Below are 15,021 nucleotides of genomic sequence, written 5' to 3'. Positions count from 1 at the left end.
CATGTGCCTTTTAGTGAGGCTTCCTTCTGGCCACTCTACCATAAAGGCCTGCTTGGTGGAATGCTGCAGTTAGGGTTGTCCTTCTGGAAGGTTCACCCACTGACAGGAACTCTGGAGCTGTCAGTGACCATCGGGTTCTTGGTCACCTCCCTGACCAAGGGCCTTCTCCCCCAATTGCTCAGTTTGGCCGGGCGGTCAGCTCTAGGAGTCGTCTTGGTGGTTCCAAAGTCCTTTCATTTAATAATGGAGGCCAATGTTGTCTTGGGGACCTTCAATTCTGCATACATTTCTGAGACACAACACAATCCTGTCTCGGAGCTCTACAGACAATGCCTTCGACCTCATGGCTTGGTTTTTGCTCTGACATGCACTGTAAACTGTGGGACCTTATATAGACTGGTGTGTGCCCTTCCAAATCATGTCCAATCAATTGAATTGACCATAGGTGAACTCTAATCAAGTTGTAGAAACATCAAGGATGATCATGGAAACAGGATGCACCTGAGCTCAATTGAGAGTCTCATAGCAAAGGGTCTGAATACTTACGTAAATAAGGTATATATTTTATTTTGAATACATTTGCAAAAAATTCAAAAAACCTGTTTTCGCTTTGTCATTATGGGGTATTGTGTGTAGATTCATGAGGAAAAACATTTAATCCATTTTAGAATAAGGCTGTAAAGTAACAAAATGTTAAAAAGTGAAGGTGTCTGAATAATTTCTAAATGCACTGTATGTATAACATACTGGTAGCTTACGAGCAGATCGGTTTGTGCTTTAGCCATGTGTTCATCCTGTTAATCTCATGCCAATGCTATGTATGGCATGACAAGGAGTGACAAAACAGTTGGCTAAAGCGCCAACAGATCTGCTTCCATGCCAGGAATTGTTACAAAATGACTCATAGCAAATCTGAAGACAAGCGATAAAAAGTACATTTACAATGTTCATACTTATTTTTATATTTTTTATTATTTCAGACATGATTCTGAATTAATGTACAACAACGTACAAACTGTGTTGTATGCTAAATGCAGTGAAAAGAGGTATTCTAGAAGATGGAAAAGGTGAAGACGGTACAGTATATCATATACACAACTAGTGGACAGAATATAAAAATACTACAGTTAGAGAAAAAAAGATAAATACATGTAAATACTATGTCTTCACATTATCTATAGTGTTGTTCCTGTTCATAGGCCTGTATATCCAGAAGAAAATATCCAGAGAAAGACCGTGTTAGTTAATCATACGAATGTTAAGAGGTCTGCGGCTTAGTTTCATACAGAGTGCGACGGAACACTATCTGCTGCGGAGGTGTCCTTCCAACTCCTTTAAACATAATGACAATCCACCATTAGAGAAGCAGGCCTAAGATTTGACAGCCCATTATCTTTGATGGTGTGAAGTGAAGGAACATTACCATTTAGAAAAGCAACACACTAATGAGTCCCTGTGTTAAGTATCACTAAAACAACATCAAAGCAAATCTTTGAGACTGAGAAAGTGATTCACCAAACTCAACTTGATACACAGAATTAAGATGAGAAAAAAATCTGCTGAAAAAAAATGTTGTGCATTAGTTTAGGATTCTCTTCTCCTCTGAATCTGACAGTCCAGATATTTCCTTATTGTGTTGCGAGTCATTCACTTGTAATCCAAAAGCCGCTTATGGCAAACAGGGTCAGCCATGTTTTAATTCCTTATCACTTTCGGTTTCTAAAGAGTGCATTTTAACAAGCAATACTGAGGCAGTATCCCAAATACATGCTAAATAACATCACAGAACTAACAGTCGTACCGTACAGTATGTAATCAAAGTGGAGTGTAAGACTGAGCAAATAATTGATTGACAACAATATAAAACAATGATTGTATGGAACAAAATGCTATGACGATGATAAAATGTTGTGCAATTCACCAGTCGGAAAAATGTCTTATCCCTTGTATATTCCAGAAAGCCAGTATTTCCAATGTATATCCAGTAAATTCACGGCTTGAAAGACTGACAGGTGAAAACCACGGTGAGAGTCTTCAGGATCGACTAAAACCATTATTTCCAACAATATGGCTTTAACATTGCGTGAGGGCACACGCTACAGTATAACTCAAATGTGCATTAATCATTAGTTATATCAGGCCAACAATCAGACAAGAATAATACTACTCATATCTGGAGTGCCTGTAACCCTGCCTGCCATCCATCAATCCTTCTCAAAGAGATTTGTTGATACAGGTAGATATTTTGGTGTTAGCAGAAGTCTCTCGTGGACAGACTACGTAACAGAAATGGTTTCGTAACGTCTGCCAAAAGACTCTGGGATGCGACAACAAGCAACAGAGATTTTAGTTGTGGGTGTCCGAGATTAGCATTGGTTATACATAATGGAGCTCCATTTGTGCAGTTTTGTAAGTAACTCAAGCACACTTGAATCCAAAAGACAACTAAAATGTGCCCTACAAAGCACATACATTATTTACATCATTTAAATGTTACAGAACAAAAACTGATATCTGGATTAAATACATTGTTAACAGAAAAGGTATACACTAATCTACCCGATTTAGTGCTGATCTTCAAACTTTCTTTACACAAAGCTTTTCAATACGTATCGTTTTGCAAACTACAGTAGATATGGAATATAACTACGGCTGTTCTGTTGTTACACATTGTTCATGAATGTGTGTCTCGTAGTTCTTATACCTCTAATTGAAGGTGTATTAATATGAGTAGGAAAAACACATCCCAAAAACATCAAAGTTATTACAGTGATACAGTATTAACTAAACACACTAAAAGGCTGCTAAATATCAAGGTAAAACATATATTCCTTTGGTTTTAGTGTCAGGAATTGACATTTTGGTAGTGAAAAAGAAGAAAACTTTCAAGGCAAAGATGTCAGTCGGACAGTATTCCTGAAATGATATAGAGATGATCTTCCTATCCAATAAGGCATCTAAGGTAATACTTTTTAAAGAGCTGATTAACATATGTCAACATTAAACATACTTTGGTAAGTTACATTTTTTTTCATATAGCATGTTTATACTTGTGGTACGTAACAAAAGCATTTATAAAACTATTTTTGGCCCCTGCTTGGCCATGTTGGCAGAGGCCCAGTGTAGATTAATAGATCTCTCTGTGTGGGCTTATATCGAAGGCACGCACTTGTACACATGCACATATGCTAACACACACACCCAATTAGCCCACACACACTTTTCCTCTCTCCCTCCCTCTCTGCTGGAGCGTAAATTACAGGTAGCGGTAGCACTACGGCCAACATTCCCAATCCCATCCCGGTCCTTCCTATGTGGGGAAGCAGATGCCGCAGCACTCCATGCAGATCTCCAGGCAGTCGGAGGACTCGCAGCAGGCGTCCATGATGCCACAGTCCATGTCGTCGCAGGGGCAGTTGCAGTCGTCTCCCATGTCCTCAGCGCAGCAGCAGCAGCAGCAGGCCTCCGAGGTGCAGGTGCCACAGCTAGCCTGGGCCACCACCATGTTGCACAGGGTCAGGAACTCACAGAACAGACAGGCCAGGATGCAGTGGACACAGCAGTCTGGGTCCAACACACACCATGTCCATAGAGACGGGTGGAGGATGAAGGATGAAGGATGGATGAAAAACACAGAAAACCACACAAAACATGATTAAATACAAAGAAAACAAACAGAAAACAAGAACAAAAGTCTTAAAAGCCAGTGGGGGGGAAAAAAATCGGATTAAAACCCCTACCTGGAACAGAGCGAGTTAATCCCTGGTCTTTTGTAATCAGAAGCCTTGAGCAGGGCTCAGGCAGTTATACAGTCACAAATCAGACTGGCCAATTACTTTGACACATACAGTACGATAACGTCCTTACAGTAAATAGGTCAAGATAAGACTATCACTATTGACTGACAAAACAGATGAAACCACAGAATGAACTGGAACAACAGTAGTATATTCAATAGTAGAATATTGTATCTCTATGGATAAAACTGTGTGTGTGTGTGTGTGTGTGTGTGGGGGGCGCGTGTGTGTGTGCATTCAGGTGCATAAGAAAGTGTAAGCTGAGTAGAAGTTGCAGACTAAGCAGGGAGGAGGAAGGAGAGCCAAATGGAATCAGGGAAAATTCCAAAGGGACTGAATTCCACTTTTGGGTTTTGATTAGCAGCTTTCTAAATAATTGGGGCATTATCATGCAAATGCACAGACTTGATTACGTAAAGCTGATTAGCAAAGTCCGAATTCTTCTCCCTGGCAAATTGTTGTGCTAATGCTGCCGTTTCTCTCATCACTGATTAACATTTAACCTTTTACGTGTCTGGGGAGCATGACTCCAAATCACTGTTGTTTTCCAATGAACGGATGGAGAATAAGACAGCTGTTTTATTTTATGGAATTTATTATTCCGTTTTTTTGTTCAGTGGTGTTAAAACATTTTACAGAATGTAAGTGATGTCATGCACTAACATCCGTTACATGAAAGTCAGGTGGTACACAGTAAAAAAAAAATATATATATATTAAAAGACAGATGGACAGATTTAGGCAAAACAATAAGTAAATAACAGGTAGAATTAAAATAATCAAAGCACACGCAAGCATTTTAAACAATGTTAGTTGAAATGAATAGATAGACAACTTTGTAATAAGTCATGGGTACTAAATCACAGATCTCCTCTGCCATGCTGTTTTCTGTACCATGCAAGGAGCCGTGAAGGTTCTCCCCATCACACTATAGGTCAACCGATTATGACCTTTCAGCGCAGATTATTGGAGGACCAAAAAAAGACGATACCGATTAATCGGCCGATTTCTACATATATATTTGTAATATCATCAACCATGTGTAGTTAACTAGTGATTATGTTAAGATTGATTGTTTTTTTTTTATAAGATAAGTTTAACCCTAGCTAGCAACTTACCATGGCTCCTTGCTGCCTGCACTTGCGTAACAGGTGGTCAGCCTACCACGCAATCTCCTCGTGGATTGCAATATAATCAGCCATACTCGGCGTCCAAAAATGACGATTACCGATTGTTATGAAGAAGAAAAAAAAATCTTCAAATCGGCCCTAATTAATCGGCCATTCCGATTAATCGGTCGACCTCTACACCACACCCTCCGGCCAGAGCATGGACCTCTACCCACACTGTAGTCAAGGCCCAGCAGAGCTTTGGAGATGCAAGACATGGATAGAAAAATGCCAGTACAAACAGTGTCTTTGCATAACTTTCATCAGACGTTCTCAGCCTGTCAGAAAGACAGGGCTCCTTTTTGACTGGGTTTGAGGAAGCGAGCGAAGGAGAAGGAAAAGAGGAAAGGGCTGAGGAACGCTGAATGCTCATTTGATTAATCAAAGTCGGTTTTCTCCCTGTTCCCTCACACAGGCAGGCTGCAAAGCTTGACCAGTAGCGCTGTACCGGACACAAATCAGAGAATGCCAACATGAAACGATACAAATGGGTTCCCAAGAGGTTTGAACGCTGATTATCATAGGCAACTACAACAGAGACACTTTAGAACAAATGTATCATATTTCAGCATTTGAAACGATGATTGTTATTGAAAAAAACATTCCTATAATTATTGTGCACCGTATTCTAGAACTTAAAACTCTGTACTACTAGAGAAGGCGAAGAGCAGAACTTTGCCAATGTCAAATGATGAAACCTCAAAGCATCTAAAACCTTGAAAGACGCTTTACGATAATTAAGCTAGTAGCAGCACAGTACACTATGTTCTGATACAAAATGATCTAAATAATGTCCATAGCATCAAGCAGTTGGGGCATCTTAGTTAGCGATTCACTTGGATGTATAATTCAACAGCAGCGATTAGTGAAAACCTTACAGAAGGGGGCGAGGGGGGCTGGGTCATGTACACAAGAACGCCAGACATCTCTCCTACCACAAAGAAAAATACGGCACAAATTGACACCGCCTCAGTGAGAGAGCGTTCATGTTTAATGTCAGGCCGCGGCGAAGATGCCCAGATTCCGGAGGGCCAAAAACAGCGGCGAGCGCCTCAGAGGAAATAGTTTGAGACATCTGGAAAAAACTCCAAAGGGAGCAGCATGACATAAAACAAGCTGGAATGGGTGCGCACACCATCGAGCCAAGCGAAAACATTCAAATAAAGAGAGACTGTTGGGTAGAGGGCCAGTATACTGCCAGGCACAGGGAGGGAGAGAGGGAGGGTGAGAGATAGCGATTGAGAGGAGAGGCCCACCACATGCAGTAGTCTTTAGAGTGCAAGTCCATAATGCATGAATGAGGGTCAAACTTGTGGCTACGGGGAATATACAGACAAACCAAGATGTGAATTTGGCACCAAGAAAGCATTCCAAATTAGTCACCACAAAGGCATTAAAAAGTATTGAATGTGACTTAAAAAGGAGCTCAAATCATAATTGATTATACAACAAATAAAAACCACAAAAGGCCCCAACCGACTCCCAGCCTGACTAAAAGACGAGTGGTAAACGACTCTTCAGTCAGTAGCGTATACAGAACTGTTATCACAGCTTCATTTCAGTGCCAGAGAACATGTGCCAAGAATGCTCTGCTCTAGAATCCCCTGAGCTAGGTTCTCTTCCAGTGGAGCTTTATTCTTCTAGTGTTCATAGGGGCTGTTTAGTAGCTAATTTCACAGGCAAACAGATTATGGTAATCCATGTAAACATTAAAACACAACAGCTTGCTGTTTTCCGCCGGGAAATAAATACTTGAGTGTGAACATATTGATTTAGAAAACACAAGTCGAAAAATAACCAACACAAAAGCTGTAATGAGACAGACTTATTGAACTGTTGCTGCTATTTCTCTTTGCCAATTAAGACGTGGAAGAAAAACATGACGCCTGTGGAATACATCATTGGTGAATATTTAACTTGTATCATACCTTTTATTTATAGGGAACTCTATAACTTGTTCGCCTTAGCCCTACCATCAATCTGCTGCATATTTCAAATAGCTTAACCTTGGTGAAGACAAACAATCTCAAATTCCCCAATTCATATAAAAACACTTTACAGTGAGCTCCAAAAGTATTTTGTTGTTTTGGCTCTGTACTCCAGTACTTAGGATTTGAAATTATATAATGACTATGAGGTTAAAGTGCAGACTGTCAGTTTCATTTGAGGGTATCATTCTGGACTATCCATAATTATGGTAGCCTCCACACTAATGAAGACGTGTATAGAAACATCATATTCTTATTTACAATAAAAGTGATTCCAAAATGACAAAATACATTATTTACCATTCATTTCTATTGGGCACAAAACAATCTGAAACACAACCAAAACAAACAGCAAAGGCATCCAGAAAGTCTGTAGGAGTCACAAGCTTGATGTAATCATTGCATGCTATGAATATGGGACCAAATACTAAACTTTTGACTACTTTAATACACATAGGTGAATGTTGTCCCAATACTTTGGTCCCTTGTACAAAAAGTGCTGTAATTTCTAAACGGTTCACCCAATATGGATGAAAATACCCTCAAATTAAAGCTGGCAGTCTGCACTTTAACCCCAGTCATTATATCATTTCAAATCCAAAGTGCTGGAGTACAGAGCCAACATAATAAAAATGTGTCACTGTCCCAATACTTTTAGAGATCACTGTATCACATATTTCACACTTACCATCTCTTATTTTTTTTCTCCCTCTATAAGACAAAGTAAAAGACAAAGCGAGCAGTCACAGACGAGGCGATGATAAGCAGGGAGCAGCAGGCAGGTTAGATAATGGATAGCAGATAACAGAGGTAAAAAAAAAGGTAAAAAGAGGATGCGTGTGTGACTCCCAGACAGACAGAGCCAATGTTAATGAGGAGCCACAGTAAGGCTGGAGACTGGAGGACAGACATGGGCCCATGCAGAGGGAGAGGGAGGGAGGTATGGAAGGAGGGATGACACTTAGCAGGCACCCTGGGCGGCTCAGCCTCATTAGAAGGTCACACCTTACTGACCATTAGTCATTCAGAACACCAATCACCTTCATTACTGCACTCACCTCCGCACAACACCTGAGAAAATGATGGCTCCCCCTGAATTCTAAAATACATCCTTTCAGTTGTTGTTGAGGAAAATAAAGCCATAGGAAGCAGGTCTTGACCAAATGAAAGTACACTTTCATCATTAAAATAAGAGAACCGAGAGAATCTGTCCATTTTTGACTGTCTATTCTGTCCTCTCGACAAATGGAATGTTAGTGGTGGAAGACCTGCACCAAAAGGTGTTGATGAAGTGCTAGGGGAAAGTCAAGCCAAGCAGATGAGGGATGTGTGTTCATTGTGTGATTATTAGTCTGTGAGTGACTCTAATGACCTTAAGTTGGAGCACAGTACTTACCTCCTAGTGAGAGAGTGTGTTCTATATAAGACAGAGTATGTGTGTGTACTGTCGGCGCCCAGTACTTATAACTCACCCTCTGGTAACGTCCCAGGCTTGTGAGATCCGGTGGAGCTTCCCTTACTCCGTCTGCTGCTGTCGCTGTTGACCGACAGGCTGGAACGAAGCTGGCTCTGCATCTTCTGGGAGACGCCGGGCGATGGGTGCTGCTTCCTGTGCGGCTCCGCCCCACAGGAACATTGCCGACGGATTCCATTGCCGTTATTTAGGCCGGTGGAGGATTGGTGGCCATTTTGACTCTTGTCAGAAGCAGCATCTTCTCCCTCGTTGGGCTCTCCCTGCGCAGAGGTGGTTGGCTGGGGCAGCGGCTGAGGTTGAGCTGGGTGGGAAAAGTTATTTTTAAAATGTCACACTCCTCTCTTTTCAGTTAGAGAGCACTTATTGTGCTTTCAGCATGTTTGACTGAGAACATGCCATTTATTCTCTACTAAGGTTTTACAGCTAGATTCTGGGTAGGAGAAGGATGTTTAGAACGTTCAAGGTACTGACTGCCTTTGTTATGTTGGGTGCTCATGACAAGTATCAAATAAGTCACTTAAGATCACTTTTTTTGTAACCCTCAAGATTTCTTGTTTCGATACCATCAGAACAGATACGGGAATCCCGAGGCTAAACCTTCAATAACTGTCCTTTTTTTGTACTGCCATCATGGAACCTTAACAAATAAAGGAGCACAGAAGAAGAGGATTACAACCCTCACACAGCCAAATGATCACACAGTACAGTATCCCTGTAGGTGAACAGTGAGTGAACAAGCATTTTCTTGGAGAAGCACCCAGGTGAGTTAAGAGAAAGACTGATCCTGCATTCCTGCCTGCTACAGTAGAGTAGTGATTTCCCTTCCCCATTCTCAAAGCTCTGGCTCTTTACACTCGCTCCACGTGTGACAGGCAGCAGCCAGCCATGAAGAGTCAACCGCCGAACGAATGAATGTCGGGCCATCTGATAAAATAAAGGGAGCGGTGACATTTCCAGGGGAAGAAGGGGAAGAGACTCCTGCACATCCAGCTCTACAGGGAGATAACTCCTGCATTACCTTCCATCTGCATCAGAAAGGAGAGAGAAATAGCAGCACGGTGACTTATTGATCTCTGTTGAATTATTCATCTCTTTTTTTACCAACTCTGCATTTTAGGGTGCGAGTGCTGTACAAGCGGCGGCCCGTACGGCAATACAACACTCACAGGGGAACTTTGTTGGTGACAGCCACACGATGTAGTGTTGATTTGTAGAGTGCTACTACTGTACCTGAACTTCTCCAAGTCAAAGTGGATGCGCCAAACAGCGATCTGCATACGCCTGTTCTTTCTTTCCTGTCTGCTCACCAACTAGTGCAATTATTGTTAACAAGAGAAAGGAAAATCGAGTTCTAGCCCACCTCTTTTTTACAACACACTCTCAGCACCCAGGGAGACCTCTCTGACGAGAATGTAGATGTAAAACAATGCAATTAAAAACAGACACTGCTTTGTCTCCTCGTACAGTGGTCCGCACGCAGCCTCTATAAACAAATATAGACTTTTGGGATCAGATTTCTATGCAATTTGAATTAGACAACTGGTTGGCACAAAGGAGAATTCATTATGCTCCGATTTAAACCCAGGTTGATGGATTTGACAGCTTTTTACGTGACATTGTTAGTAAACTACGAATGGCTAACAAGGAGATTCAACAATTGCTTGTTTTCTTTTGCAAATATCCACATGTAACTTGTGAGATATCAACTTTGTTCTTATATAGTGAACATCAACAATCTATTCTGTAATAAGGCACATTTTAACCGTGGAATTCAGAATTAGCAACGACCAAACCATACTATAACTAGTACAAAAGTTACCTTAAGCTGGCCTCCCGAGTGGCGCAGCGGTCTAAGGCACTGCATCACGTCACGACAGCCTCGGATTCGATCCCAGGCTGTGTCACAGCCAGCCGTGACCGGGAGACCCATGAGGCAGCGCACAATTGTCCCAGCTTCGTCTGGTTTAGGGGAGGGTTTGGCCGGCTGGGATATCTTTGTCTCATCATGCTCTAGGAACTTCTTGTGGCGGGCCGGGCGCCTGCAAGCGGACCTCGGTCATTAGTTGAACGGTGTTTCCTCCGACACATTGGTGGGGCTGGCTTCCGGGTTAAGCGAGCAGTGTGTCAAGAAGCAGTGCAGCTTGGCAGGGTCGTGTTTCGGAGGACTCATGGCTCTCGACCTTCGCCTCTCCCAACTCCGTAGGGGAGTTGCAGCAATGAGACAAGACTAACTACCAATTGGATACCACAAAATTGGAGGGTAAAAGTTCGTTTTTTTAATCATTAAAAAATATATAATAAGTTATCTTAAGCTCAATACCCTTTACTGACATAGCCTACTGGGAAGGTACAAACACAGTATGTGGGCAGGACTATGTGACGCCACACTCTGGCCTAAAAGACGACACTTGCCTATGAAATAAATTACCCATAGCAGCTTGTGTAATAAAGCAGTCTCTTTACTCATACAGAGGTCATGGAGGCATCCACAAACGACCAACCCACAGTCTGTCTATTCTCTGCCTCAGCCAGCATAATTACCTTTCCCTTTGAAGAAAGTCAAGCTTTCAATTTACAAAGTATAAATAGTTATTAGGAAACCACCGTATAAAAAAAGCCGCGGTTCGGGTTTCCGACACACTAGAAAGCCTAGAAAGTGGTTCAAGTGCGAGCCTACGAAGACACATTTCCAGGGACAGGTTCCCAGTCTCTCGTGCAGACCGAGTTTTATTTTTATCCAGAGAAAGCAATGGGAGACGAAGATGAATGGACAGGAACAGGGTAATATTCATAATCATTGATCACGGTAATGATGATCCTGCCAAAGATGATGGCATGATGAACCATGTAACCACACTGAACCAAGCCAGCTAGTAGAATGTAGAATATACTGTATAACTCCTTCTGGTAATAATAGAGAAATAGAACTAGTAGCAATAGACAATAACAGTTAAACATCAACTTGGATAACAACTGTATACTCTATAGATTGGGTATACAATATAAATGCCTATGTAATATAAATGCACTGCAAAGTCAGTGTTCCTATCCGGACAAGGAAACATATCCCCCATAAAAAAGAAATGAACAACTCCTGCTAGTTGAAATAATCATAAGCGATTAAAATTGAACAGTTGTGTGGTTTACCACAAAAACTTGTTCGGAGCTGGTGGACGTACACAACCTGACAGATCGCATTAAAACACCATGTTTAGGAGAGGAGGAGAAGAAAAAAAACACTTCCAATTGGACTTCTAACCACCCTATTTCTAACACATCAACAACTGTTGAGAGTGTACATCTGTAGTTGAATAATACATGGAGTATTCCTCTACACAGGCTGTCAAACATATCAGATGGAACTGGGGGGTGAGTGGTTCTTGACTGTCTAAGCAGCATCCCAATTTGGTCCCTTGTATCTGACAGGCTCAAATATCTCGGGAGCATTTTTAAAAAGGCCAGTGTTTGATGGATTCATGAAGAACACACAAATATAATTGCCATTTGTCACCAAGTCTTCAGTGAGTAGTACGCGACGCCATGGGGACCGCAGCGCCATTGCGCCTAGAGAGCGCTACGGTCTGTGTGCGGGATCACTCTGTATGTAAAACTGTGTATAAACACCTACGTTTTTTTTTTTTTAATGTGGCAGAAAATATGTCCTATAGGAAGAATTCAAAATTGCACCCAAAAGACACAAGGAGTATATCACACGGACCCCACCAGGAAGAGAGAGGAATATGTATGAACATCAACTCAAATGTGCTGCATAAAAAAAGAATTCTAAAATAGTTCAGGTACCGGAAATATAACTAAGAGGTCAAAACAGGGCAGCTTGGAAATTCTAATTTGCACATTACTACACTATAAGTCATAGGTAAGGCAGGAGCTGGATAGGAGTGCAAAAACTAGAGCGGCGTTTCAATGGCTCAATCCTTTTTAATATTAATGGGGGGAGAGAGAGCAAGTTCTGTTTGCAGAGACCTATTAGGATGCCTATCATAAGTAACACAGTTAGTTATTCAAATGTCACATGTCAGCAGGCTAAACAGATCCATCCAGCCCCATCTAATAGCTAGCTAGATACGCCATGCTAGTGGTTTGTGAGTCAAAATGCACTGTGGAAAGCGGAATACTCGCAGGAAAGAAATAATACAAATATGATAAACAAGATGTAAACTTATCCAACAGGAGCATCTTTCAAAAACACTGAAAGACACTTAAAATGGTAATTCTTCCAGTAACTTGTTTGTTTATCTTTGTACTCGTTACATATGTGCATATTATAAACATGTCTCCTGTACATGTTCTGGCCTTATACCTGGTTGATCGAAATGCTAATTTGTGAACGTGCCAATGACCTAGCAGCGGTCTCATCATCCCCTAAACAGCCTGGGGTGGCGTTTCCCCTCCTAACAAACACCCCTGTAATGTCTGGCTAGCTGGGCTGCTCAATCCAAAGGGATATATTTTCTCATTAGAAATTATACATCTCCCATTCCCATATTTATAGACGCAAAACCTGGGGAATTATATGTGGAGAAGGGGGGAAAAAAATAGCACCATGAACGTTATTACAAAGGCTCCGATTTAAATTTTCCTTCGGCATATCAAAGCTCATTTACAGTTTGACTTTCCAACTCTGTGACAAGGACTTCCTTTATTGTGTCGAAGGACAGGTTGCTGCAAGCAATGGCAGAATCATCATGAATTGTCCTTTCGACTATCCCAACTCAACACAACCCAAGCTGTAATCATTGTACATGCGAGTATCTGGAGTAAAAATAGCATTTTAATTGCATTCAAATTGATTAAATAAAAAAAATCTAGCGTGAAAATGTTGGAGTGTTAGGGTGCTGTAGCTTAGAATAGCCTGGATCAGCTAGTCCAACTAGCCTAGTCGAACTGTAATTAATGGAGACAGACTAGCATTCACCAAAAGAAATGTAGTATAGCAGGAAGACATTCAACACATGTAGCGTAACAGGAAAATGTATCTTGCTTCAACAGAATAAAACACGTGACAATCTCAGGATGACTCTATGGTGGTTGTCGTGGTAATGTCAGATCACTCCTATACTAAAAAAAAAGTAACCTTCCAACTGATCACAGCGCTATTCATCTTAGCCCAGTGGCGACGGGCCATCTGTGCCTGTTGAGGGAACTAAATTACCTTCTCTGATAGGATACTCTATCAACAGGATGTGACATGTGATGTGACAATAGTGTTAACTCTATTAGCCCCCCTATCCTCTATTCTGATGGTATTGTATAATATAGAATCTAATTCCTGGAGAAACACCCATATCTACACTCATGTCTTATTTTCCTGCCGTTATGAATGAGGAATAAGTCACTATTACTCAGCTGGTTTTCACCGTGACACTTAATTCTCTGTGACAAATGATCATTCAAATGTAGGTCTTCAAATGTAACCTGCTGTAGTGATCTGACACTTGAGTGTTTTAATATTCTGAGCCATCCTCTCTTTCCCTTGTTTCCAGTCTCTCTCCTTCCTTCTTTTAGACTGCCTCTCTCTCTCCCTCTTGATAACAATGACAAGGAAAGCAGGGCGTCTGGGATTTACTCATTTCAAATTTGGTCATTTCGCCGCTGATTGAGGGGAAAAAAATAACCCCTTCGGACCTTGTTCTGCTTAATTACATTTTACAGTGGAGAAGGAAACTTGAAAGACAAGAGCTTGATTCGACGACCTGAACCTTTCAGGCGCTCTTGGGGGAGGTGGAGCCTATCATCAATTATCCTTCGATTTCAAAACGGAACATTTGGTGAGATGAATGTCGGACTGCTATCTAAATCATTAAAAAACACCCAATGAGATGCCATTTTCTCTTAAATTAATCACATTCAGAGGAAAATCATTCACATTGTGCAAATGCCAAAAGCGTAAAGGCATTGAAGTTCTTCTCTTTCACGTGTTGTGTAGAATTTGGTGTGCTGCTAATTTGAGTGGTGCTAATGTAGCATAACAGAACAGATCAAGGGCATCCACCACAGCCTTAAAACCTGAGCGCAGCAGAATGACACTTTTCTCCCTCCTTTTCATCTAAGATAGAAAAAAAAAGACCTGTGCTGTGATTCTGTCTTAAGCTTTATCAAATCCCCATTTCCCCCCCAATCTGTTTCCATCTGAGAGCAAAAGAGGAATGTAGTAAAATCAAATGTAAAAATGTCTTCACAAGTTTGAGAAAGTGCACATCTTGCACAGATTTAGGCTTTACACAGGCAGCTACCACATTTTCTAGAAAGAACAATGATGACGTGACTCAGAGAAGGCCTAGGGGAGCTGCCAGACGCCATACTCACAGAGTGCTCCACCCTCTCTCTGACGACTCAAAACCAAAACTAAGCAACAGAAGTGGAGTGAAGAGAGGGTAGGGGTGAGGAGAAGGGGGAGTATTTTCAATTTCAGTTACATTGATGACTCACAGATTCCACCAATTTCAAAATCTCTTTGCTGAAGTTAGCTACAAGTTCCACAGGAAACTGACTTGTTTGAAATTCAAAACGGGGCACAATGCATCTGGAGGGAGGGCATTACTGTACTAACAGCACCTGAGAGGAGGACAGATC

The 15,021-nt window shown here is 41.5% G+C and overlaps 1 protein-coding gene across 1 annotated transcript in view; it reads right to left on the bottom strand.

The window, feature by feature from the left end:
- Window positions 1–953: 953 nt before the first annotated feature.
- Window positions 954–15,021, bottom strand: part of LOC106609243 (myoD family inhibitor domain-containing protein) — a 32,988-nt gene continuing 18,920 nt past the window's right edge. Inside the window, exons 4-5 of the mRNA XM_014207805.3 lie at window positions 8,426–8,728; window positions 954–3,564 (exon numbers count right to left, since the gene is read on the bottom strand). Of these exons, the coding sequence (XP_014063280.1) occupies window positions 3,311–3,564; window positions 8,426–8,728 (557 nt within the window). The 3' untranslated portion in view covers window positions 954–3,310. The remainder of the gene's footprint in view (window positions 3,565–8,425; window positions 8,729–15,021) is intronic.

This window comes from Salmo salar, chromosome 07 (genome assembly GCF_965601325.2).
Source record: "Salmo salar chromosome 07, fSalSal1, whole genome shotgun sequence".
Lineage (NCBI taxonomy): Eukaryota > Metazoa > Chordata > Actinopteri > Salmoniformes > Salmonidae > Salmo > Salmo salar.
This window is presented reverse-complemented; position numbering and strand designations above follow the sequence as displayed.